This window comes from Chrysemys picta, chromosome 17, assembly GCF_011386835.1.
Source record: "Chrysemys picta bellii isolate R12L10 chromosome 17, ASM1138683v2, whole genome shotgun sequence".
NCBI lineage: Eukaryota > Metazoa > Chordata > Testudines > Emydidae > Chrysemys > Chrysemys picta.
The window spans coordinates 20,267,813-20,294,526 of NC_088807.1; the positions used below are offsets into that span (position 1 = coordinate 20,267,813).

A 26,714-nucleotide genomic window follows, 5' to 3' on the forward strand; every position below is an offset into this window, starting at 1 on the left:
GGATGGGGAGATCAGCAACTGCCCCGGGAGTGGGGCCCCCAACCCTCCCCATCCAGCAGGTCCAGTGCAGCCCCCCTCTGGGGCTCTCCCAGCTGCGGCATCTCTGGAGCTTCCCTGGGGCTGGACCCCTCAGGGAAGGCCGTGTCCTGCTGTCCCAGGGGCTAAGCCTCAGCTTCCCCGGTGAAGGGAGCTCCCAGGTAGATGAACTGCCCCCGAGACACCCAGCACCCCAGTACTTGGCCGGGGGATGGGGACAATCAGAGCCTGAGGGTCTTATTAAGCTGTTTTCAGTGAAGCCTGCAGCTTTTGAGGGACGTAGTTCAGACCTGGGTCTGTGTTTGTAGCAGGCAGGCATGTCTGGCTCAAGGCACTGACGTCCCAAGCTGGCAGGGAAAACAGGCTCAGAGGTAGTCTCAGCACATCAGGTGGCAGTACCCAAGGGGGTTTCTGTGATCCAACCCATCACAGGTGGTATGTAATTGTCCCAGGTCCCTGGGTGGGGGCTCGAGCCGGTTTTACATTGTGTTATTGAAAAGGAACCCCTAGATACTGAACCCGCCCCTGTTGCTGTCAACTCTGACGGCAGAAGGGTTACATATGAATAAGCCTTTAAATTTTAGATTCTAAAGGATTGGCAACTGCGTGATTTGTGGGTAAGATCTGATTTGTACATTGACCTGGGTCTGGAGCTTGGTCCTTTGGGATCGGGAGAACCTTTTTCTTTTACTGGGGTATTGGTTTTTATAACAATTCACCCCCATAACGAGTGGCACTGGTGGTGATAGTGGGGAACTGGAGTGTCTGAGGGAATTGCTTGTGTGACTTATGGTTAGCCAATGGGGTGAAACCAAAGTCCTCTCTGTTTGGCTGGTTTGGTTTGCCTTAAAAGTAAAGGAACTCCATTTGGGGGCTGTAACTGCCCTGCTCTAAGCAATTTGTCATGAATTGACACTCTCAGAAGTGTCCCACCAAAGCCAGCATCATTGCAGCATTTGAGCCGGGAGCCCTGTTCTCTGAGGGATGAATTGTTCCATTTCTCCCACTCACCTTCTCCCCCCAGCTCTGGGGGTCCAGCTGGGTTGGGTCCCTCTGTGGGATTAAAATGAGCATCGGCTGAGAAGGGAGATGGATGGAACCGAGCACCCAGGCCCGGGTGGGAAGAGGCTGAAACGGTGACACTGGTCGGCCCACAACACGGCGTTTCTTACGGCTTTAATTGCCCGGGCTGGGGGGGGAGTGAATTCAGCGCTGCAGCCCCTGCTGGTTGGGCAGCCCCTGGGCCCCGACTCCTCTGTGCATCCCCAGAGCAGGGGCACCCAGCCCACAGATTTCCTGTGGAGCCCTACTCCTGGGGGAATTCTACACAAAATATCTGAAAATTCAGCAAAATTCTGCATATTTTATTTGTCAAAATAACACAATATAATCCTGCCAGTTTCAATTATTTTGGTCATTTATTTCAAAATATCTGTCAGCGAGTATGTCTGTAACTATACAGACCCCCCTCACCCCTCCCCCCCCCAAAAAAAATTCTGGTAATTTTTTTTTTTTTTGACAAATAGTTTCCTCTCTAGGCATATTAACATAGACCCTTGAGAAATTCATTTAAATCACGTGACAGAACTGTAAAAAGCAACAAAGAGTCCTGTGGCACCTTATAGACTAACAGATGCATTGGAGCATAAGCTTTCGTGGGTGAATACCCACTTCGTCAGATGCATGGGGGGATTCACCCACGCATGACAGAACTGTATTTCCTGCACCCGACTGAAGTAGTGGAAAGGCTTGGGGGAGTCAGGGGTAACAGAGAAGGTGAGGGAGAGGGAAGGAGCCTGGGAGTGTACCTGGAAGGTGGTGGGTGTGGGCAGGAGAAGGGTTTTTTTTTAGGCAGGGGGATTGTTAGGGAGCTGGGAAGCCTCCTCCATGCAGACCCTGGCTGACCTGAAGCCTCTCCCATTCAGTCAGGCACATCAGCCCCTGTTCCACAACCTCCATCCCCATGTGTCCCTGCAGCCTCCCTCCCCCATCCCTAGACTCAACGCTGTCACCCCACTAGCTCCTGAGCCCCAGTCTGTGACCCCCCAGCAGCCCTGGGTGCCCCACTCTGCCCTAACCGGGCTCTGCGGGCAGATGCTGTGATGAACTTCTGCTCCTGGGGGAATTCTGCAGCACGGGGCAGGCAGAGAATGTTTTTCCCCACAGAAAATAAATTCTGCCCCAGAAGTGCTGCAGTTCCGCCTTTTTCCCACCAGAGGCCGCTGTGGCCCTAGAACAGCCAGCTCCGTTCATGCTGTTGGCTGCTCTGGCACCACAGCGGCCTCCAGTGGGCAAAGGGTGGAACTGCAGCACTTCTTGGGCAGAATGGAGTCACATGGGCAAGTCACATGTCCATGCATGACTGAGTTTCTCACCAGCCAAGCCATATTCCTGGGACAGCCCCAATGTGGATTGGCATCTTTGAGTTCATTGTTGGCTTAAGTGGTTCTTGATTAGGCACTTAATTTGCAAATCTTTTCTCAAGAAGATGACGAAATGCTTTACTAAGGCTATCAAGCAAGTATATAGCCAATATTCCTAACTTCAAGTAGAAAAAAGATACATGCATATAAATAGGAGGAATGTATCCAGTAGATCATAAACTTTACATAGATATGTTACATGCATTGGTAGTTGTAACAATGTGGTTCCGGCGGGACCCAACTGAGAGTGCCAATTCAGGACCAATTGCTTAAAACAGGGCAGTTACAGCCCAAGGCTGGGGTTTTTCCACCTCTAAGGCAAACCAAACCAGCCAGACTAAGAGGACTTTGGTCTCACCCCACTGGCTAACTACAAGTCACACAAGCAATTCCCTTAGACACTCCTGTTTCCCAGTATCACCACCAGTGCCACTTGTTATGGGGACAAATGGTTATGAAAACCAATACCCCAATAAAAAGAAAAAGGTTCTCTTGATCCCAAAGGACCAAGCCCCAGACCCAGGTCAATATACAAATCAGATCTTACCCACAAATCACGCTGTTGCCAATCCTTTAGAATCTAAAATCTAAAGGTTTATTTATAAAAGGAAAAAGATATAGATGGGAGCTAGAATTGGTTAAATGGAATCAATGACATACAGTAATGGCAAAGTTCTTGGTTCAGGCTTGTAGCAGTGATAGAAACTGCAGGTTCAAATCAAGTCTCAGGAATACATCCCCAGCTGGAATGGGTCATTCAGTCCTTTGTTCAGAGCTTCAGTTTGTGGCAAAGTCCCTCCAGAGGTATGAAGCAGGATTGAAGACAAGATGGAGATGAGGCATCAGCCTTTTTATAGTTTTTTTTCCAGGTGTAAGAACACCCTTTGTCATTACTGTGCAAAATTACAGCAAAATGGAGTCTGGAGTCACACAGGCCAGTCCTTGCATACTTTGCTGAGTTGCAAGGCGTATTTGCCTTCTCTCAATGGGTCAGTTGTATAGCTGATGGTCCTTAATGGGCCATCAAGTAGGTTAGGCAGAGCTAACACAACTTGTCTGGGAAGTTTTCCAGAAACATAGCATAAATTTGAAATATATGCAGTATAGAGCCAATATTCATAACTTCAACTACAAAATTGATACACACATATAGACAGCATAATTATAACCAGTAAACCATAATCTTGTCTTAGACACCTCATTTGACCCCCTTTATACAAGATTTGGTGCCACTACAGGACTTTGGTTGCAACCAAGTTCTATATGGTCCCAGTTCAAATCAATAACGTGACACCCCCAACGCAAAATTGATGCAGGAAGGGATGACACAAACATCACTGACTGCATCCCAAGAGCTCCCCATCCTGGGTTCTGTCTCACTACAGCTAGTATTGGGTTAGAAGCCGTACCAGTGTATAACAGAAATGGTTTATTAAAGTCATGTTCAGTAACATGATTGAATCTCTTTACAAACTTAAGGTAAAACTTAGTTAGAACAATAGTGGATTGGATCTGCTCTTGCAGCATAGTTCCTGTATGTCTCAAGTGACCCTGCCAAGAGCTAAAGAAAACAGCTACTTTGTTCATACAAGCTCTGGCAAATGTTTGGAACCCAGTTAACATCAAGTCAATGTAGCTATTAACATTGTTCATAGTACAGGATTTTGGGCATTTAGCCATGCAAGCAATATGGCAGTGTGCCTCAGTTTCCCTTTTTATACAGCACATCAGGTCTGGAATGTCTTTTCCCCTGTGAAAAGTTCCAAGACTGTTTACAGGCATTAACTGTGAAACACCAGTATAACAAGGCCTTTTAACATAACGTGTGTTCTCATGTATTCCTTTTAACATGTTCAAGGGATTTTCCAAAAGATTAGGCACATTGTACATTTTTCAGTTTGGGATAATAGCAACACATTAGTTACAAATATTACCATTAGTAATAACAACAAATTCATGGCAAGTGTCCATTTCCAATCGTGTTTGTTACGCCACACCTTTGTCTCAATACCATTGGAGTTTGGGCATTTTAGGGTTAACCTGTGGCTTCCCTTTGCAAAATTCAGTTTTCTCTTTCCCCTTTGTTCTGCAGGATGAAACCCTGATTTCTCTTGCTTAACAGAATTCACTGGCTGATGGGGTGGGCTCTCTGTGCTAACAGTTATTAGCAAGTCTTTCCTCTCCCAGCCAGGCAAGTAATTTGCATTACCACAGAGGGAGCCAGTCCACCATTTTTATATCCTTAACTGCTATCATTTCCAAGGCTGGACTCTGTCTTAAAGAGATACCACATAAATCCAAAGAGTCTGAGGGTGAGAGTTTGCTTGCTCTCCCCTGCATCCTCAAGCATTTAGCGATAAAACTGTTCTGCTCTGACACACCAGTAACCAAATCTGTCCTCAGACCCTGAAGCACAGACTGCTCACTTAAAGGATTAGAATGGAGACAGTCCTGTCCCAACACCATTGTCTTCCCAACAAGCTGGTCAAGCACAGGCACTTGGTCATAGGGCTGTTCAACTTTCTTAACGGCTTTTATTCCATCTGAGACCTTCTCAAAGCTACCCACCCTGGATCTTTCAAAAGGAAAGTCAGTGGATCCATTCACAACAGACAATTTCTGGCTGTTAGGAACTGAAACTTCCCCGATTAACTCACTTTTACACCCTTCAGTTGCAGGAAACTGCTTGCACAGATTACCAGGAGGATTCCTTCCCTTACGAACAAAGAACAGGAGGACTTGTGGCACCTTAGAGACTAACAAATTTATTTCAGCATAAGCTTTCATGGGCTACAGCTCACTTCTTCGGATGCATAGAATGGAACACACAGACAGAAGATATTTATACATACAGAGAACATGTAGAGGTGGGCAGGGCCGGCTCTAGGCACCAGCAAAACAAGCTGGTGCTTGGGGCAGCACATTTTTAGGGGCGGCATGGCCGGCGCCAGAATGCCACCCCTAAAAATGTGCCCTGGCCACCCTAGCTCACCTCCGCTGCTGCCGCTCGCGCGCCGCGAAACAGCTGATTCGTGCGCCGCTGCTCCCCCTCCCTCCCAGGCTTGAGAGCCTGGGAGGGAGGGGGAGACTCTGAGTGGCCGCGGCGCCCGCGCCGCTTCTCCCCCTCCCTCCTAGGCTTGAGAGCCTGGGGGGAGGCAGGGTTGGGGATTTGGGGAAGGGGCGGAGCTGAGGCGGGGCCGGGGATGGGGTAAGAAAAAAACGGGGGGGGAGGGGCAGCCAAAATTGTTTCTGCTTGGGGCGGCAAAAATCCTAGAGCCGGCCCTGGAGATGGGAGTAGCCATACCAACTGTAAGAGGCCAATCAATTGAGATGAACTATCAGCAGCAGGAGGGAAAAAAACAACCTTTGAAGTGATAATCGAGATGACCCATAGAAGGTGTGAGGAGAACTTAACATGGGGAAATAGATTCAATTAGTGTAATGACCAGGGCCGGCTCTAGGTTTTTTGCTGCCCCAAGCAAAAAAAATTTTGGCTCCCCCCCCCCGCACTTTTTTTTTTTGCTTTTACACATGTTTGCACTTTGCAGTTTTGTTTTGACTGTTTAAAATTAAAAAAAATGAAAACAGAGAATTTGTAGTTAGTGAAATAAAACAATTACCTACTAGTGTAATTTTAACATTTAATTTTAACAAAAACACAATAACAAACAATTTGAGTTCAACTAGACACTGTAATGAAAACCTTTAGTGTCTTCCAGTTTCTCATAAATTAAAAGAATTTATATGAACTGAATTTTTCTGGTTTTTATACTTGCGTAGTCTTTTCATAAGTCAGTGAAATCTACATTTTTTGCAATAGTACTTTCAATTGAAATTAATGCGAGTCCTGACATACGATTTTGAGACATGGTGGACCTCAAATAATTTTTTAGTAATTTCAGTTTTGAGAAACTGCGCTCACCAGAAGCCACTGATACTGGTAATGTTAAAAGAATGCGTAATGCTCTAGCAGTGTTTGGAGTGAAAAAATCATTTCTTGCTATAAATTCTAATACTTTTAGAGGAGAAGTTTTAGGACTTATTAGCTCAGATAAAGCTATTAATTCATCATCCAATTCTACTGCATCCATGTCAGCAGCGTTATCAGTACTGAGCGCTAAATGTAGGTCTTGGCACTGCTTCATGAGGTCTTCTTTGGAAAACTGATTTTTAATATTTCCAATATCGTATAAAAATTCAAAAGTTTCACAATGACCATGCAACTGACAAAATCTTTCTTCAATGGAAGTTATAGCTACATCCAAAATACAATAGAAACTTTCAACTTTAAACCTTTCGTTTGGATCGAGAATAGGATCATTGTGAGCCTCATAACAAAACTGTCTTGTTTTTTTTCCGAGGACGAATGAATTTTTGAGGTGCAAATGTTGGTTCAAAATCAAGATCCTCTGCTATTGTTGTTGCTTCTTTGACAGTTTCTTCAAATCCTTCATCTGAACGGTATTTTTTTAAATATTCCAGCGTTTTATTCAAAATCATCTTTGCCTCGGATATGTCTATGGTTATGTTCTGCATAACTTTGCTGGTCAAATTAATTTGATTTAGAATATTATGCCAAATAACCGTGCAACATGAAAATTGAAACTGCATCATTTTCTGAGCCAATGTTTCAGCTTCATGTCGAAATGAAGGATCATACGACAAGTCCTGGCTTATTTCGAATAGTGCATCATAAATCTCTCCTGATGAATATCGGAATGGTCTAATAGCTTCTATCCTGCTTTCCATCTAGTTTGACTCAGAGGTTTAAGTGTGAGTTTTTGTTCAAGATACTTCTTCAAGACTGCCCAACGGTGTGTGGAAGCACTAAAAAAGTTGTAAATTTCTTGCACTGTGGTAAAATATGAAACTGCATCTTTAGATGATTTGGCGGCATCACTGACAACCAGATTGAGCGAATGCGCATGACAAGGAATGAAAAAAGCTCGATTGTTTAAATTCAATATTCTTTGCTGTACACCTGCATGTCGTCCTCGCATGTTTGAGCCATTATCGTACCCTTGGCCGCGCATATTTTCTAAAGGTATTCCATAGTGTTCCAATCTCTGTAGAATTACATCTGTGAGGGCTTTCCCAGTAGTTTCATTCACTGGTATAAATTCTAGAAAGTGTTCACAAATTTTCACTTCTGCATTTTCATCAATTTTCAGAAATCGTAAAACTATTGACATTTGCTCAGTTTTGCTCAGATCTTGAGTACAATCAACTATAATTGAGTAATATTTGGCATGTTTCAAATTCGATACAATTTCATTACGCACTCCATTAGAAATTAATTCTATTATCTCATTTTGTGTATTTTTACCCAAATAATGGGTGTGAATCTCTCCATCTTTCAATCTTCGTATATGCTCAGCCATAACATTATCAAATTTTGCCAATAACTCAACCAATTTTAAGAAATTTCCATTGTTATTCTCATATAAAATATCCGAGGCTCCACGGAATGCGAGGCACTGTTCGGCTAGGAAATTAATGATTGCCAGTAAACGTTCCAACACTGCTTGCCAACGTAGAATTTCTGAATTTAGTTGACGTTGCTGTACCGCATCGATTGTTGTACCGGTACGTAATCTGTTTGACAGCTCAATCCAATTTGTCAATGAGCGTAAATGATTTTTTGATGTATCATGTTCTTTCAAATGCTGATGCAAATTTCACCAGTCATTAAAACCTGCAGTTGCCAGAAAAATGTCCGAGTTACAGTACAGTTTGCAGCAAAAACAAAAAACTACATCTTTGGTCTGTGAATACACTAACCACGATCTATTAATTTGTTCCCCATTTTTCATTTTTTCTTCATACTGGATGGCATAAATCGACGATTTGACTCATTAAATGGATATTCAAATGTAGGATCTAGTTCTGAAGGACCTTTTTGCACAATAATAATTCGCATTGTATCAGTAATTATTGTCGGCCATGTACTTGGATCCGATCCTATGTCAGTCTCTCCACCTTCCAATAATTGTTCTTCAGTTTTAGATTTGGATAACAGTTCTTCATTTCTGGACTCTTCAGCTGAAGTAGTAAATCTTTGGATGGATTGTGATTGTTCATCTTTATCAGTTAGTGAAGATAATCTTTGGTCAGATTGTTGTTCATCTTTATCAGTTGATAAAGGTAATCTTTGGTTGGATCGGTCTTCATCAGTTGATGAATAATCACCTTCAGTGCATTGCTTACAGCTTTCTCCTTGATTGTCGACTTTTTTAAAATACTTTTTTGAAGTACGAGATAGTTTTTCTAATTCTTTTTGCCGTTTCTCTCTTTGTTGCCTGTAAGCAGCACCAGAAAGTCGTTTTCATTTTTGTCACGGCATTTTAGCCCTATAACCACTGGCACCGACGCGAAACGGAAATTAGCGCGAATGGCACCGATAGGGCAGCACAGTACACACACGTAATCGTGATTTGAGTGACCGTGTCACAATATGACATGATATTTTTCATGTCACACTCCTATTGCACTACTGTACTTGCCGTAGATAAGGCGCTAGTCACTGGGGCAAGAGAGCTCCCCACGAGCTCGGATACACACTGGACCCAGCCCTGCTGGCGTTTTCCCAGCGCTGAGGCCACCCAGCTAGGAGCCCGAAGGGCATGCAATGGAGAGAGCTCTGGGGCTGGAGGTACCAAGGAAGAGGTGCTGGGCTTGCTGGACAGATGCTGCTCCTCTCTGCCAGGTCGCTCGCCCCCTGCAGGAGGGGAGGCAGAAGGAGACTCCAGGCACTGGAGTGCTGTGAGGGGCTGGGGAGGGAGGCAGCAGCCTCTGGGGCTCCAGCAGACAGAAGCTCCCCAGGGGTCCTGGGGACCCTCCCGCCTGGCCCGACTCTTACCTTGCTGCAGATCTGGCCTGAGGTGGAGTCATCTCTGGTCACCGCCGCTCCCAGGGCCAGAGGTTGGGGCTGCTGCTGGATCCCAGCCCTGTTCATCCTTCGGCTTCGCCTTGGCCCTGGCACGATCTGGGCTCAGCCCGGGCTGCCGCTCCGCTCCCCTCTCCCCTCCCCTGGCAGGAGGTGGCACAGGGAGGAGGAGGCAGAGGCGGGGACAAGCCGAGGAGGAGCGGACCGCCCGGGCGCCATGTTCCCCCGGCTTCTGCAGCCGGAGCAGGGCCGCGCTACCGGCTCCCGCCTGGGGGAGCCGCTTCCCGCTGCCCGCGGGAGAGCGGCGCGAACAAGCCGAGGAGCGGCCCATCCTCTGAAGCCGGCGCAGGGCCGCGCTACCGGCTCCTGCCGCTCTCCTGCTGTCAGTGCCCACCCCCCAGGCGGAGCCGGTAGCACGGCCCTGCCCTGGCTGCAGAGGACGGGCCGCTCCTCGGCTTGTTCGCGCCGCTGTCCCGCAGGCAGCGGCCACTTCCCCCCCAGCATTTTGCTGCCCCATACATTTTGCCGCCCTAGGCACCAGCTTGTTTAGCTGGTGCCTAGAGCCGCCCCGGCATGGACCGGGGCAGAAATTCCTTCTTGACCTGGCTGGACCAAGTGCCCGGCCTGGAGCATGAGGGTGGAGGGACCTGGCCAACCTTCTTTCCAGGTAGTGTCGCTGCAGATGCTGTTCTTAGCCCAGTGGTGTGGGACAGAGACCGGACCAGGGAGGGGATTGGATGGGTTGTGGTTTCCGGTCCCTGTGATGGGGGAGGGAGGGATACATTTACATCCTGAGTCGTTAAAGGAACAGCCGATAAAGCCCGAAAGGGGAAGTCTGCCCAGAGCCAGCGCTCACTTGCTGTCTCTGCTACTGCCAGTGAAACTCTGTGTAAACTTGAAGCTCCGGCACCAGGGCGGGATTTAGGGGCACGTGACCGCCTGGGGCTGGTTTCGTTGTTAGCGACAAAAGGGAAAATCAAATGTTTAAAGTAAAATGTTTCAGAAGAAAAATGCCAGTGGGAATTTTTTTATCTCTCGTTGACCCTGCTGAAGCATCTATCAAAGAACGGTTCGGACCAATGAAGCACCACAAAAAGACCCGGGGATTTCATATGACTTTAGTAAGCTGCCGGCGGACAGGAAAACGCGGCTGAACCATTGTACGGACCTTCACCGCACGCTGCTGGTCACAGTCGTGTGTGGTGAGTGGAGCTTTTCGAAGCTCAGGCTCATTAAAACGTATCTGCGATCGCCGATGGCCAATGAGAGACGGACGTCACTGGCTGTTTTATCACTTGAAAATGCCAATGGCCGGTCTTTGGTTCCCTCTCGGATGCGGCACTTCAGTTCGTGTGGGCAAAGGTGAGAAAAGCGACTTTTCGAACAAAGGACCAGGGGTAACATTCTCAGGCTGTCACCTGCTGTAACACGATTTAATACTGGTTGGGGCACAGGTCAAGTCCTTGACCTTAGTACATTTCAGTTATGCTTAAAATGAAAATGTTTCTATAACCTTAGAAGAAATGAATTTTTTTTGTATTTTTCTTATCTATGGCATGAATAAATAGATTTACAGATCCTAGTGTGCAAATTCACCGTCTTCTATGACAGGGCTAAATCATGAATGCAAATCATGCATGAAAGTCATGAAATGGGCTACAAATGCAATACAAAATAAAGTATTCAAAAGTTTAACAAATGAAGGGCAGCCCCTGGGGCGCCATTACGTCCTGCCCAGCACCTACCCAGTAATGTATCCCAGTTCTGGGAGGGGAATGGGGTTCAGTGGTTAGAGAGGGGAGGGACTGGGAGCCAGGACTCTTGGTTTCTATCCTGGCTCTGGGAGGGGAGTGGGGTCTAGTGGTCAGAGCAGGGGCCCCCCTTCCTGCGCCCATTCCAGAGCGATCCCATTTCATCCAGGTGTTACACACGAGGACACGGGGGCTGTGGGGTGCCCGGGGAGGGGGGCTGGTTTGTGGTTCTGTGTTTATTACAGATCTGGAGGGTAAGGATGCAAAACATAGTAGAACCTCAGAGTTACAAACACCTCGGGAATGGAGGTTGTTCGTAACTCTGAATAATACATTCTGATTCTTTCAAAAGTTTACAACTGACCATTGATTTCACACAGCTTTGAAACTTGACTATGCAGAAGAAAAATGCTGCTTTTAACCATCTTCATTTAAATGAAACAAACACAGAAACAGTTTCCTTCCCTTGTCAAAGCTGTTTTTAAACTTTCCCTTTGTTTTTTTAGTACTTTGTTTAACACAGAACGGTTCTGTATTGGGTTGGGTTTTTTGGGGGGGGTCTCTTCTGAGGCTGAGGAGTTCGGAGTGTGGGCTCAGGGCTGGGGCAGAGGGTTGGGGTGCGGGCTCTGGGGTGGGGCCAGAGATGAGGGGCTCAGGGTTAGGGCAGAGGGTTGGGGTGCAGGGTGGTGAGGGTTCCAGCTGGGGGTGCAGGCTCAGGGGTGGGGTCAGGGATGAGGGGTTGGGGGTGCAGGAGGGTGCGCCAGGGCTACAACGGGGAGAGAGAGGACTCCCCCCAGCTCTCTCTCCTGGCAGCAGCACCTGGGCTAGGGGAGAGGTGCCTCTCCCCGCTGCGGCAGCTCCGAGGCTAGAGCCGCGGCATAGGCGCCCCTCCCCCTGCCGTGGCAGGTCCGGGCCAGGGCTGGGTTTGGGCTGGGGGAGGGGCACTCTGGCAATGGCAGGTCTGGCCAGGGCTACATTCAGGCCGCCCCTTGCCCAGCTGCAGCAGGTCCCGGCCAGGTGGGATTCCTGAGCACCGGCGCTGCACTAAGTAGCCTGCGCAGCTTACAGGGAACTTAGCTTGGGACCAAGCTTATTTCACATTTTTATTCCTGACCTTGGCACAAAAAGTGCAGGATCATCCATTTAGGGACTAACAACAAGAATTTGTGCTATAAGCTGGGGACATATCAACTGGGAGCGACAGAGGAGGTGAAAGACCTGGGTGTATTGGTCGATCACAGGAGGACTATGAGACACCAGTGTGATGCGGCTGTGAAAAAGGCTAATACAGTCCTAGGATGCATCAAGCAAGGTAGTTCCCATAGAGACAGGGAAGTGTTCGTACCGTCATACAAGGCACTGGTGAGACCTCATCTGGAATAGCGTGTGCAATTCTGGTCTCCCATGTTTAAGAAAGATCAATTCAGACTGGATCAGGTGCAGAGAAGGGCTACTAGGATGATCTGAGGAATGGAAAACCCACCTTATGAGAGGAGACTCAAAGAGCTTGGCTTGTTTAGTGGAACCCAAAGAAGGCTGAAGGGAGATCTGACTGCTCTGCTCTCTATAAATACATCAGAGGGATAAATAACAGGAAGGGAGAGGAGTTATTTACATTAAGCGCCAATGTGGGCACAAGAACAACTGGATATAAACTGGCCATCAGCAAGTTTAGGCTTGAAATTTGATGAAGGTTTCGAAGGCCTCGTCGACATTACACAGTTTTGTCAGCAAAAGAGGGGAGGTGTACGCACTACCGTGCCACTTTCTCCCTGTTTCTCCCTCCTGACAAAACTCCCCCGTTTAGCCGACAAAATAAAACCCTTTCGATGAGAGGAGTAGAGTTTTTTGCCGTAAAGTTTTAGCGACAGTGTCAGTGACCACACCATGCTTGGTTGTGTCACTGTAAGTGGCCTCCAGGAGGTGGCCCATAATCCCCATCCTGACCACTCTGGTCAGCAGTTCAAACTCCGCTGCCCAGCAGCCAGGTAAACAACCATCCGCCCCTCCCCCTTCAAAGGCCCGGGAATTTTGAAATTCCACTTCCTGTTTGCTCAGCGGAGAGCTCACATCGCATCTTCCCAGCTGACCATGGCAGCTCCACGTGGCAAAAGCCCCCCACTTGGAGCAATGCAGAGATGTTAGATCTGCTGAGTGCATGGGGAGAGGAGGCCGTCCAGTCCCAGCTCCGCTCCAGCTGAAGGAACTTCAACACCTACGGGCCGATTTCTCCTGGCTTGTGTGATAAGGGCCACGCTCGGGACACGGTGCGCACAGAGAGAAGATAAGGGAGGCAAACCGTCGCTCCGGTGCTGCACTGAAGACCTGCTGCTTCTATAAGGAGCTGGACACCATCCTCAGCGGTGACCCCACTCCACCTCCAAGAGCCCCATGGACACGTCGGCCAGACTGGAGGCAGCAGACAGTGGATCTAACCCCAAGGACAAAGTTGTGGACAAGGAAGTGGAGTTGGAGGAGGATGTGGGGCCTACAGCAGGGTCATCTGGTGACGCGGCCAGTCAGGAACTCTTCTCCACTCCGGAGGGGTCTAGCCAATCCCAGCAGCACATCTCTGGCAAGCAAGATGCAGGAGAGGAGACCCCGGTAAGTGTCCGTTTTGAGTTGATGCTGCTCTGTTATATGACGTACAGGTGTCCTCTGCTCTGTATACTGTAGAAATGGGTGAAGTGATAGAAATGTACAAGACTAGCTGTGTTTGTGTGTGCTTCACATTCCCTTGTGCAGCTAAGCAGTGCGGCAGAACAGGGTGTTGATGCACTCCGAGATTTCACGGGAATCCTCCAGAGAGATCTCTAGGAAACTTCCCTGGAGGTACTCGCCAATCCTCTGCCCAAGGTTCCTGGACAGAGCTGCTTTGCTCCTTCCCCCATTGTAGGAAACATTCCTGCACTGCTCATCAATCACTTGTGCAGGGACCAAAGGGGCACACAGGCGAGCAGCATAGGGAGCGGGTTTGAAGCCGGATGCATGCAGGAGATGCATTTACCTCAGGAGTGAGAGATTGGCTTCAGTGACCGCTTCCTGTGAAAAATGGCAGAATTTACAATCTTGTCCCTACTCACCTGCACTGTTCCCCTTGAAACATTACCTACACTCTTTGCCCCAGTTTGACTGCCCACCACCCACGCAGGCTGAACTCACCATGTTGAGGGTGTTCCCTGAAATGTGTACTTTGCTCAGGGTCTGTGAGAAAGCGATTGGTATGTTACAAGAGGTGTATTTTACTGTAATGATTCAATGCTGGGCGTGAACTAACAATCATGCTTCTGTGTATTGCTTCTTGTGCTTCTGCAGATGTGGCCTGCAGAGGAAACCCCTACACATGGGTGGAGCACCGCCGCCAGATAAAGAAGCAACCAAAGTGGAGCAAGGAGGACATGTTCCATGAGATGCTTCAATCCTCAGAAGCAGAAAAAAGAGAACACAGGGAGTGGAGAGAAATGGAAAGGCGGGACAGAAAGGAGAGTGAGGAGAGTGTTCAAAAGGCCCATGAGCGAATGATCAAAATCATGGAGGAGCAAACAGAAACACTGAAGTCTCTCATCATGCTTCAGTCAGAACAGATGTGTGCTTGCCCCCCGATGCAGCCGATACAGAACTATTTTCCATGCCCTCCACAAACTCCTTCCACACATTCCTTCGAACGTTCCGGAACATGTCGGTATCCCATTCAGTCCATCCCTTCGGACAGCTTCCAAAATGATAGCTGGACTTACACACAGCTATGACAGCCTCCACTGCCCTGCACTACTACCTCTCTTCCAACCAAGGCTTTTGTGTGTGTTAATTGGTGTTTAATAAAAACAAACTCTCTGAAAGAGAACCAATTTTTATTTGTATCCTACACATAGTGATTACTGCTGGTACATGCAGTTTAATCATTTGCTTACATTACTGGTACTCATTATCAAAATGTTGCCTCAAAGCCTCCCTGACTTGAATTGCCCCCCATTGTGCCCCCCGCAATAGCCCTGGTATCAGGCTGCTCAAAATCAGCAGCCAGGTGATCTGCCTCGGTGCTCCACCCTGGGCAAACTTTTCACCGTTAACCTCACAAAGATTATGGAGCGTGCAGCAGGCAGCTATGACCATGGGAATGTTTTCCTCACTTAGATCTAACCTGCCATAAAGGCATCGCCAGCGCACTTTTAATCTGCCAAAGGCACATTCCATGGTCATTCTGCACCTGCTCAGCCTATTGTTGAAGTGCTCCTTGCTGCTGTCCGGGTTTCCCATGTAAGGCTTTATGAGCAGATGGGAGTAGTGGGTATGATGGGTCTCCCAGGATCACTATGGGCATTTCAACAGCCCCCTCTGGAATCTTCCAGCCTGGAAAGAAAGTCCCTCCTTGCAGTTTTCTGTACAGGCCAGTGTTCCTGAAGATGTGTGTGTCACACGCCTTCCTGGACCACCCTGCGTTGATGTCAGTGAAACAGCCACGGTGATCAACAAGCGCCAGCAATACTATGGAGAAGTACCTCTATCTATTGATGTGCTCTGTCACAAGATGGTCCGGGGCCAAAATTAGAACATGTGTTCTGTCTATTGCCCCGCTGCAGTTAGAGAATCCCATTGCCCATCCACTATTTCATGCACATTGCCAAGAGTCACAGTCCTTCGTAGCGAGATGTGATTAATGGCTCTGCACACTTGTGTTAACAGGGTACCCGCGGTCGACTTCCCCACTCCCAGCTGATTCACGACTGACCGGTAGCAGTCTGGAGTCACCAGCTTCCACACTGCGATGGCCAGGCACTTCTCCACAAGAGGCTGCTCTCATTTGGGTGTCCTTGTGCCGCAGGGCTGGGGTGAGCTCTGCACACAGGTCCAGGGAGGGGGCTTCCCGCATCCAACAGTTCTGTAGCTGTGGCTCGTCATCCCAGACCGGGCAACTGGGAACTGCAGATAGTGGGGAGGGGGGCACAATGACGGGCTCCCCACCACCACGACCACAGCCACGGTTGGCTTCCTGGTGACTGCCAAGGCCCCCTCCAGCAACACACTCATGACTGCAGCGCCCTGCGCGGTCGCCCACCTCGCCCACACTTAAGGCCAGTCCTGCCAGGGTCGTCCTTAGGGGAAATGGCACATTAGGCGAACTTGTATTTTGGTGCCTTGGCCCATGCTGCCTTCCCCAGCCCTCCACCTCTGATATTGCCCCTGGCCCCTGCTGCCTTCCCCCCTTGCCCCGAATCCCTGAGTTCCCTTCTGTGCACCCAGGCAGGCTAGTCCAGACCCGCACTCGAGCAGGTACATACATTCCCCTGCTAGCTTAATACTTAGTTCACCAGACCTGTGTCACCCATGAAGAGGAGTTATTCTCATGGGGGCCATGTGGCTGCTGGCGAGGAAGGGATGGGACTGAGCCGGCTTCCCCATGCCCCCTCTGGCAGAGAGCTGCACTGCCAGCCCGGTCTCACTTCCTGGCTCTGGGCCACACCTAGTGAGTCTCAGCGGGAGCGCTTGCTGCTGGTGTCTTTCCCATGCACAGGCCAACTCGCACCCTGGCAGAAATTGAGGGTGGGGGCATGTTACCCCGCGAGCCCCCACACACACGTCATCTGTCCCAGACCTTCATAACAATGTGATCCCACCACTCAGCGCTTGTTTCCCGAGCCCCAAAGCGACGCTCCGCCGTGTGCAGCCGCTCCGTGAATGCCAGGAGGAAGCCAGTGTTGGTTCTTTCCATGGCACAGAGCAGCTCGGGCAGCTCTGGTTCCTGTTCACACTGGGAGGTCATGACATCCTGCCTGGCCAGCCGCACTGCGTTCACAGCAGTGAAGAGCCGGGAGGGACCCATCCTTTCACACAGGGATGGCGGGTGCACCAGAAACAGGGGCTGTTAGAAAATGCCGTGAAATGCAGTCGGAACAGCGTGGAATGCTGGGACAGAAAATAACGCACCGTGGGACACTGAGCCGGCCCCCATGACGTGCTGCGATTCACCCACCTTCCCACAAGCCCTAGCTGCAGAAGGTGCCAAGAAGCACGGTGGGATAGCTACCCACAATGCACTGCTCTCACTGTCGACGCTGCAGCACCAAACGTGGACGCGCTCTGCCGGCAGAGGAAGCGCAGTGTGAATGTGCAATAGCGATGTTGTTATGGCACTCTTTGTTGACAACACTCTGTAATGTAGACAAGGCCCAACCGTCAGAGGAGCGAAGTTCTGGAGCAGCCTCCCAAAGGACATAACTGGCTTCAAGACTGAGCTTGAGACGTTTCTGGAGAGGACGGGATGAGGAGACATCCCACAACGGCATGGAGCCGATCTGCGACTGCTAGCAGCAAATCTCTCCAATGGCCAGAGATGGGACACTCGCTGGGGAGGGCTCTGAGTTACTACAGAGAATGCGTTCCCAGGTGTCTGGCGGGTGGGTCTTGCCCACATGCTCAGGATCTAACTGGTCGCCGTATCTGGGTTCAGGAAGGAATTTCCCCCCCAGGTCAGATTGGCAGAGACCCTGGGGGGGGGGGTTCGCCTTCGTCTGCAGCCTGGGGTGCGGGACACTGGCAGGTTTAAACTAGTGTCAATGGTGGATTCTCTGTAACCTGAAGTCTTTAACCCGTGATTTGAGGCCGTCAGTGACTCAGCCGGAGGCTGGGGTGTGCTACAGGAGTGGGTGGGTGAGACTCTGTGGCCTGCGATGTGCAGCAGCTCAGACAACATGATCACAAAGGACCCTTCTGGCCTTAAAGTCTGTGAGTCTATAAGTCTGTCACTCCTTGGGGCTGGTGCCCCATGGCTGTGGGGGGCTTTCACTGCGGGGACCCCTGGCTCACGTTGATCGCGGCGTACACGCTGGGCTGGGCGGGCTCGGGGGCAAGGGCCGGGCTCCCCCGCTTGGCCTGCAGCACCTGGTGGTTCAGCTCGGCGTAGGTGAGTCCGTCAGCACCGGGGTCGGGCTCCTGGGGCTGGGAGGGGAGAGAGTCACCGGGGTGTGTCTGCGCCAACCCCCCCCCCCCCACACACACACACACACATTCACACAGAGTAGGGCTTGTCCCCTCCAGCAGGGGATGACAGGGACACACACACACACACACACACACAGCACTGCAATCCCAGCTGGAGATCCCATAAGCCCGTCCCAGCAACCCCACCCCAAAATAATGAGTGTGACAGATAAGGTGAGTGGGGCACATGTGGGTCAGGGTTGGGGGTCAGGGCCCGCGGGCAGACAGGGGACACTTACCAGGGTCTGTGTCTCTTTCCCTTCGTCGATGGAGGCGTCTGCAGAACAGAGATACCCGCTGAGCTGCACCCCCGGCCGGCCCAGAGCAGAACCCCACACCCAGCTCTGACCCCTCTGTCCATCCAGGGGGCTCAGAGACTGGCACAGCCACCCCTCCCCCACCCCACAGCATGGGCCATGGTCATTAGCCCCATGTTACAGGGAGGGAAACTGAGGCATGGAGACGGCATCAGAGTCTAGGGGAATATGGCAGGGCAGGGGGGCTGGGAACCAGGACTCTTGGGTTGTCACCCCAGCTCTGGGAGGGGACTGGGATCTAGTGGTTAGAGCAGGGGGCTGGGAGCCAGGAGTGGATGGGGATTCCCCACAGGTCACTGTCTGGGAAGGTCTGATGGAGAAGTGAAGTGGGGACACACAAAGCCCCAGGCCTGGGATGGGAGAATGGGGGGCCCCACAGAGGGAGTCCCTGACCTAGAAGGGGAGGGGAGGGTGTCCCTCAGGGAACTGGTGGGGAGGGAGGCAAGAAGCTCAACTGACACCAGCTACCTCTGGGACCCTCTCCTTAGTCTCGCCCAGCAACCGCTGTAAATCAGGTGGGTGGAGCCCAGGGGCGGCTCTATGTGTTTTGCTGCCCCAAGCACGGCAGTCAGGCGGCTTTCGGCGGTGCACTGCGGGCGATCCGCTGATGCCTGGAGCCGCCCCTGGTGGAGCCCCAAAAGCCCCCCCCCTCCCCAGAGGTCCTGCCCTACCCTGGTACCCCCTTGGGTATGTTACTCACAGGTGGGGTCTTCCTGAGCCGGTGCCTTTAATGCCACCATAGGGCTGGTGCTAAAAGAGAAAAATCCCCTTGTAAATGTCATATCCCCCAACCCGCAGGGAGATTCCCCAACACATCCAGAGAGCCCCCCATCCTGCCTCACACTGAACCCTGTTCCCTAAATCAACCTTGGCCCAACCACTACACCCCACTCCCCTCCCAGACCAGAGAGAGTCACGGCTCCCAGCCACCCTGTTCTAACCACTAGACCAAACTCTCCTCCCCGAGGTGGGACAGAACCCAGGAGCCCTGTGACCCCGGCAGGTCGATCGGGAGCGGGGAGGGCGGCGGGTTCCTACCTGCTCGGTCTCGGTGCGGCTCCTTTTCCTGCAGAGGGACACAAACCAGAATCCCCCATGAGCCGAACGGGATCCCCCGGTCCCAGCGCCCGGCCACTCACCCCCACAGGGCAGCAGGGATGGGGGTGCCTGGGGGGCTCCCCTCTGCTGCTAGTGCTGAGCCTGGAGCCCTGCTAGGGTGGGCTGGACCAGCAGGGGGCAGCACAACACCATAGCATGCACCAGGGGGAGGGGCAGATTAACTCAGGGGCTTTTCCTGTCCCCAATCCTCCCTCGTTAGTGACTCGTTATAACAAACTTGATCCATAGGTCGGCTCCCCTGCTACCCCATGTACCGGAAAAGCACAGTGCCGGAGGCTCTTTATAGAGGGACCCCTCACCCTGTGCTGAGACGCGGCCACCTCTGGGGTGGGACAGGTGCGTGTGTACAGGGATTAAACATGCAACAGAGCCCCTTGCTGAGCCCCCCTGCTCCTTGGCTTTCCCAGCACAGTTCCCCATCCCAGCTGTGACCCCATCCCGCCCTGCTTAGCAGCAGGTTTAACCCTTCCCTCGCTAGGTGGGGCACTCACTGGCTCGGGTTATTCTGAAGCAGACGAAGGCCACGAGGAGGAGGAGGAGGAGGAGGAGGAGGACGGCGGCTGCCGCGCTCACCCCAGTGATGATGGGGCTGGTCAGACCCAGAGGTGCCGGCGTCGGCGATTCCGATCCACCTGGGAAACAGCAGCAGCCGTGAGTGCCGGGAGCGGCTGGTCTGTTCTCTACCCAGCCCCTCCCGCCCCAAGCGGCGCCCAAGGGCCTGGGACACCACAGGGCAGAGGTAGCTGAAAATTCTATGGGGGAGGATGTTGGGGGGCCCCAGGTCATCAAGTGGGATCATAGCCAGCAACATTTGGGGATTTGTAGCACTGGGGGCGCTGGGCTGCAGGCGGGGCTCGGTCAGGGGCGCTCTCCCCATCAGTCAGAGCTGGCCCCATTGCACCAGCACGGCACTAGGGGGCACTGTCTGATCCAGCCTGGCCGTCATTTCTAAGGCATTTCACCCCCTTCCTCATGGCCACACCGACTCAGGCCAACGGGCCCATCTAGCCCGGTATCCCGCCTCCCATGCTGGCTGCTCCTGGCTGCTTCGCAGTGACCTCCAGGGCACCCACCATCCCCCATGGCCACTGATAGGCCCAGTTGCCCCTAGATGAAGCTTCCAGCTGCCCCATTAGCGGAAGGTTCATGTCTGATCAGGAGGCTTCTCCCCCCACCCAAATCCATCGGTGGGGGCGAGACACTGTGTGATGAAGTGGGAGATTTTCTTGTTTTTAACTTGTTTTTCCAATGGTTTGCATGCAGAGGGAGTGGGACTCAGTGTCCCTGGGTGTTACTGGTTTAACAAGGTGAGGGGAGTGGGAGTTTGTTGATACAGAGGACCAGCGAGGGAACTTGGGACTCCAGCCAATGGCGTGGAGAATGGAGTCGTAGCCGGTTCAGGTCAGTGGGAGGACAATGGGCTGTGAAGGGAGGATCCCGATGACCTGACCAGCCGGTTCCAGCCAGAGGGGCCAGAGGACAGAAGGGAGGAGAGGAGGCCCAGGTGACCCTGTTTACCTGGATGGAAGACAATGGACAGAGATGGAGCTTGGGGCCGGTGATATCAGATGCCCAGCTGGAAAGCAGGGGGGCTCGAGGCTGGAGAGGGGGAGCAGGCAGAGCCCACCTGGATGCAGGGAGACTGGGATGTGCTGTGCTGAAGGAGGCCAGGCCTGAAGGCCTGGAGAGTTTCCTGTGCTGTGTTCAAACGCTCAATAAACCCTCCTGTTCTATGCTGGCTGAGAGTCACTCCGGGCTAGAGAACAGGGGGCATTATTCCCTCTGGAAGTGGAGGCCCCAGGGGTCCAGAGTGAGTGGACTCCCTGAGGGGGCCCATGGCGAGAAACAGGCGTGCTAAGGCTCAGAGAGGTGAAGTTCTGACTTTTTTGCCACCCGAAGCAAAAAAAAAAAAACTCCTGGGTGCAGGGCAGCCAGACCCAGAGGCAAAGCAAAAAAAAAACCCAAAACCCTGGATGCAAGGTGGCTGGACCCGGCGGCAAAGCAAAAAATAAAAAATAAAAATAAAAAGGGCAGCCGTGCCGCCCTAACTTTGGACAGAACGCTGCCCCTTAGAATCTGCCGCCCCAAGCACGAGCTTGCTTGGCTGGTGCCTGGGCAACCACTGGGGGAAGCTGCCCCATAATCTGTGACTCAAGAGATTCCCCCCCGGCCCCAGTACCGGGCCCCGTGCTGCCCGCACGGGTGGGAGCCGGAGCCACTCCAGGCTGGGTCGGGTAGGTTCCCCCTGTGGGAATAGAACCGGTGTCTGTCAGGGCAGCGGGAGAGGTTGAAGCACTGATTCAGAGATTGCCCTGACTGCCAGGTGAGCAGGACATTAGAAGCCCCAGCACCCTGAGCTCTTGCTACCTGCTGTGGCCTCAAGGCTAGGGGACTCTCACTCCCCACTGCACACCGAGGCCGAGGCACGGGGACAGAGCTTCTCTGGTCTTGGGGTCACAGTGGGGGGAGGGGCAGAAAGCAGCAAATAGGTTGCGGGGCTGCAATGGGGGGACGGATTGGGGTGGGGCTGTGGGTGGAATAGGGGTGGGGCCATGTGGAAGAGCCAGAAAGGGGTGGGGCTGCAGGCCGAGGAGGCGGAACAGGAGGGGAACAGCAGGTGGAAGGGGTGGGGAGGGATTTCCCTTGCTCTGGCCTAGGGCCCCAGGAAACCTTATTCCACCTCAGCCCATGACTCAGCATCGATTGTTACTGTCAGTCCCGGGGAGGGGAGTTTGTGGCTGGGGACGGTGCCAGCTCAGTAGCCCCTGGGCCCTAACTCCTCTGTGTGTCCCCAGTGTGGGGGCAGCCGGGAGAGCATCCCCTGGGAAAGGCCCCTGCTGTCAGGGCTGGCTCTAGGTTTTTTGCCGCCCCAAGCAAAAAAAAAATGACAGCATGAACCACAGCGGCCCCAGGGCGCCCCCCGCGCAAGACGCGCTGCTGCTGCTGGACCCCAGTCCCCGGGCCAGCTTTGGCCACCCACTGTGGCTCTTCCACCTGGACTTTGGCGTCAGTTTGGGGGCCAGGACAGTGTCTACCTGGGTGAGCGCCCGCAGGGCCGGCCCCCAAACACACACACACAAAATAAAGGATGGCCCGAATGCCACCCCTGCAAATGTGCCGCCCCAAGCACCTGCTTGCTTTGCTGGTGCATAGAGCCGGCCCTGCCTGCTGTGCAGCTCCCCCTGGGGGCAGGGATCCCCCTCCCTCAGCCCTGAACCTCCAGGAGCTGCTGCTCCCCCTTGCCTGGGGAACCCCCCAGTGACACTGTTCCCGCTCCCTGTCCAGGCCAGTCCTAGGGCTCTGGGCACAGCCTGGCTCTGAACATCCCATCAGGTGCCGACCTTCTGGGGGTCCGACTGGGAGCGGGGACGTGGAGCCGGGCCCCTCACCTGCTACAACCAGCTCCACGGGGTCGCTGAGCTCCGAGGAGAGGAAGGGCTCTGATCGGAGCCGGTAGCTGCAGCTGTAGTTCCCTCCGTGCTGCTGGCCCACAATGGGGATGCGGAACTCGGCCCTGTCCCCAGCAGGGTCCATGTGTCGCGGCGGGTTCAGGTCTCCAGCCTTGTGCAGGAAGAACCTCACGTCCCAGCGCTGCCCCTGACACCGGATGGTGACGTCTGCCCCTGGGGCGGTGACCCCAGTGGGGCTCAGATAGATGGAGGGTCTGGGTAAGCTGGGATCTGCGCACAGGAGACAGGCTGTGAGAGCCAAACCCCGGCACCCACCCAGCCCCGTCCTCAAGCTGCAGAGGAGAAGAATGAGGGGGGGATTTGATAGCAGCCTTCAACTACCTGAAGGGGGGTTCCAAAGAGGATGGAGCTCGGCTGTTCTCAGTGGGGGCAGATGACAGAACAAGGGACAATGGTCTCAAGTTGCAGTGGGGGAGGTCTAGGTTGGATATTAGGAAAAACTGTTTCACTAGGAGGGTGGTGAAGCACTGGAATGGGCTCCCTAGGGAGGTGGTGGAATCTCCATTCTTAGAGGTTTTTCAGGCCCGGCTTGACAAAGCCCTGGCTGGGATGATTGAGTTGGGGTTGGTCCTGCTGGGCCTACCCTGGACACAGAGTGACTCACGGGCTGGTCTCTAGTGCCCAGAACCACAGAGCCTGAGCTCCACATAGGAAGGGAGTCAGCCCCCTGGGAGGCAGGGAGGTGTCATTATCCCCATTCTACAGGTGTGGAAACTGAGGCACAGACAGATTCACTTTCCTCAGTGAGCTCCCAGGGGCCGGGATTGTCTCTTCACTCTGTGTTTATGCAGCACCTGGCACAACAGGGCCCTGATCATGGTGGGGGCCCTACATGCTCCCCCCACACAGGGGATCCAGCGCTATTGAAGCCAGTATTTGCAGAGGTCTCCATTAACTGTGGGTGTATTGGTTTGTGGATGCTCGACCTGAGATCCCCCAAGATTCAGGCTCCCCCGACAAGGAAGGACACTTTAGAAAACTGTGACGTGTTCCCATCATGCAGAGTCTGTGGCCGCGCCAGGAGCTGGGCCAGATCTCCTGGGTCCCAGCCTAGCGCTGTGTCCACCAAGCCACTGCTCCTCATGCAGCCCCTGCCTCATTCAGCTCTGGCTGGGGCCTGGAGAACAGAGGGGATGGGATCATGGGATTAAATAGCAACTCACGGTTCCTATGCTCAAGGGGCAGCGTTAAAGTAGCCTCCCTGACCCAAGTCTCCAGGAGCTGCTGCTCCCCCCCTGGCTGGGGAACCCCCCAGTGACTCCGTCCCTGCTCCCTGGCCGGGCGTCCCCCTTGCTGGCTCAGGGCAGAGCCTGGCTCTGAGCGTCCCATTGGCACCGAGCCCCCGTGAGGGTCTGGCTGGGGGTGGGAGTGGGGATGCCGAGCTGGGCCCCTCACCTCTCACCACCAGCTCCACGGGGTTGCTGGGGTACGACACGGCAAATGGCTCCGATCTGCTGTGAGAGGAGCAGCTGTAGCTCCCGCCGTGCTCCCAATGCACGTTGCTGATGGGAAACACAGCCCCAAACCCGTCCGAATCCACAGGTGGGAAATGGCGTCGCTCTTTATTCAGCACGAACCGCGCGCCCTGGTGCTGCCCCCGACACCTGAAGGACATGGCTCCCCACAGGGAGACCGCTTGACTGGGGCTCAGGGAGATGTTGGGTAGGGTTACCATTCATCCGGATTCCCCCAGACACGTCCGGCTTTTGGAGATAAAAATAGCGTCCGGGGGAATCTGTAAATGTCCGGACTTCTCCCCCCCCCCCCATGCAGAATGCACGCTGCTGACAGGGCAGCTGGCCGGATGGTGCCCCTTACAAGGGGCTCCAACAGCCAGAGAGACCCCTCCTCCGCTTCCCCTCCAGCAGAGATCACTCTCTCCCTCCTTCCCTCCCTGTATTCGCAGATCACCAGCCGGCAGTTCACACCGTCAGTCTGGAGCTCCTCCTCCCTGGCACGCTGGTCTGAGCGGCAGGGTAAGGGGGGTGGGGGTCGGAAAAGGGGCAGGGAGGTTCTAGAGGGGGCAGTCAAGAGACAGGGAGCGGGGGGGGGTCGGGAGTTTGGGGGGGGCTTTTGGGGGGTGGATAAGGTTTGGGGCAGTCAGGGTACAAGTAGGGGGTAGGGTCCTGGGGGGGGCAGTTAGGGTGGGGGGGTCCCAGGAGGGGTAGTCAGGGGACAAGGAGCAGGGGTGTGTGTGTTTGGGAGTTCTGGGGGGGGCTGTCAGGGGGTGGAGAGTGGTTGGATGGGGCGTGGGAGTTCTGGGGGTCTGTGTGGGGGTGTGGATAAGGGTTGGGGCAGTCAGGGGACAGGTAGGAGGTAGGGTCCTAGGGGGCCAGTTAGGATGGGGTGAGGGTCTTAGACGGGGGCAGTCAGGGAACAAGGATCAGGGAGGCTTTGGTAGGGGGTGGAGTCCTGGGGGGGGCAGTTAGGGGCAGGGGTCCCAGGAGGGGGCAGTCAGAGGACAAGGAGCAGGGGGAGGATTGGGGGTTCTGAGGGGGGGCGGGAAGTGGGAGGGAGTGGAAGGGGCGGGGCTAGGGCAGGACGGGGGCGGGGCCTCTCTCGTCCTCTTTTTTGCTTGCTGAAATATGGTAACCCTAATGTTGGGTTTGGGGTAGTTGGGCTCTGCAGGGGGAAGCAGACAGGCCATGAGATGCAGGCCCTGTCACTCACTCCTGGAGCCCGTCCTCACCACAGGCCTCAGTGGTGGGTCAGACCTGGCGGCCCTGGGGACAGGCTCCTGGATGCCTTTCCATAGGGGCCAGAGTTTCCTCTGAGCGCTGGGCTAACAGCATGAGACACGGAGCAACCCCAGCCCCTGGGGCCCAGAGCTCTGCTCCCTAGCGGGTGACAGGCCAGTCCAGTCTTCAGGGTCCATTCACTCCCTGGCTTCTCAGCTGGGAGCCGGGACTCCTGGGTTCTCTCCCTGGCTCGAGGAGGGGAGTGGGGTCTAGTGGAGAGAGCAGGGGGATGGGGGCCAGGACTCCTGCGTTCTGTGGACAGCACCACCACTGACTTGTAGGGGACTGTGCAAGTCTCTACTATACACTGAGGTTTATAACCTTCAGCTCCGTCCATCACCCCATAACCGATGTGTTGTCTGGGAAAGGCCCCCCTGCTCTGCAGCTCCCCCTGGGGGCAGGGATCCCCCTCCCTCTGCCCCAAATCTCCAGTGGCTGCTTCTCCCCCCTGGCTGGAAACCCCCCAGTGACTCCATCCCTGCTCTCCGGCCAGGCATCCCCTCTGCTAGGCCAAGAGTCTAACTGGGCCTGGGGCTAGAAGCAGAGACACTGAGCCGGGCTCCTCACCTGCTACCACCAGCTCCATGGGGTCGCTGGGCTCCGACCAGGTGTGGGGATCCGAGTCGGGGGATCATAGCAGGTGTAGCTGCCTCTGTCTGCCCGGCTCACTTTGGGGATGGGAAATTTGACCCCAGCCGAGTCCCCGCCCGGTGCTGCTGCGTTCCTGGCCCCAGCCTTGTACAGAGCAAACTCCAGACCCTGACACTGGATGGTTGCGGCTCCCCCCAGGGTGACCCCCCCCCCACACTGGGGCTGAGGGAAATGAAGGGTTTGGGGGAGCTGAGCTCTGCAGTGGAAGGGAGATGAGGCATGAGACAGATCCTGGCATGGCCACTGTGCCCCGTCCCCAGCATGGAGCATCAGCTATGGGGCAGAGACAGGGTCAGGGTCTCCCCTGGGATCCAGGGCACCAAGGCACCAGCCCAAGATCTCCTT

At 53.5% G+C, this 26,714-nt stretch overlaps 1 protein-coding gene across 1 annotated transcript; it reads right to left on the reverse strand.

The window, feature by feature from the left end:
• Nucleotides 1-14,930: 14,930 nt before the first annotated feature.
• LOC135976212 (leukocyte immunoglobulin-like receptor subfamily B member 1) lies at nucleotides 14,931-24,595 on the reverse strand. The gene is made up of 7 exons (XM_065570946.1): nucleotides 24,376-24,595; nucleotides 22,900-23,190; nucleotides 20,002-20,142; nucleotides 19,430-19,457; nucleotides 19,092-19,141; nucleotides 18,314-18,351; nucleotides 14,931-18,032 (listed from the first exon to the last, which is right to left on the reverse strand). The coding sequence occupies exons 1-7, from the start codon at nucleotides 24,593-24,595 to the stop codon at nucleotides 17,877-17,879; spliced, it is 924 nt and encodes a 307-aa protein (XP_065427018.1). The 3' UTR covers nucleotides 14,931-17,876.
• Between the last annotated feature and the right edge of the window lie 2,119 nt (nucleotides 24,596-26,714).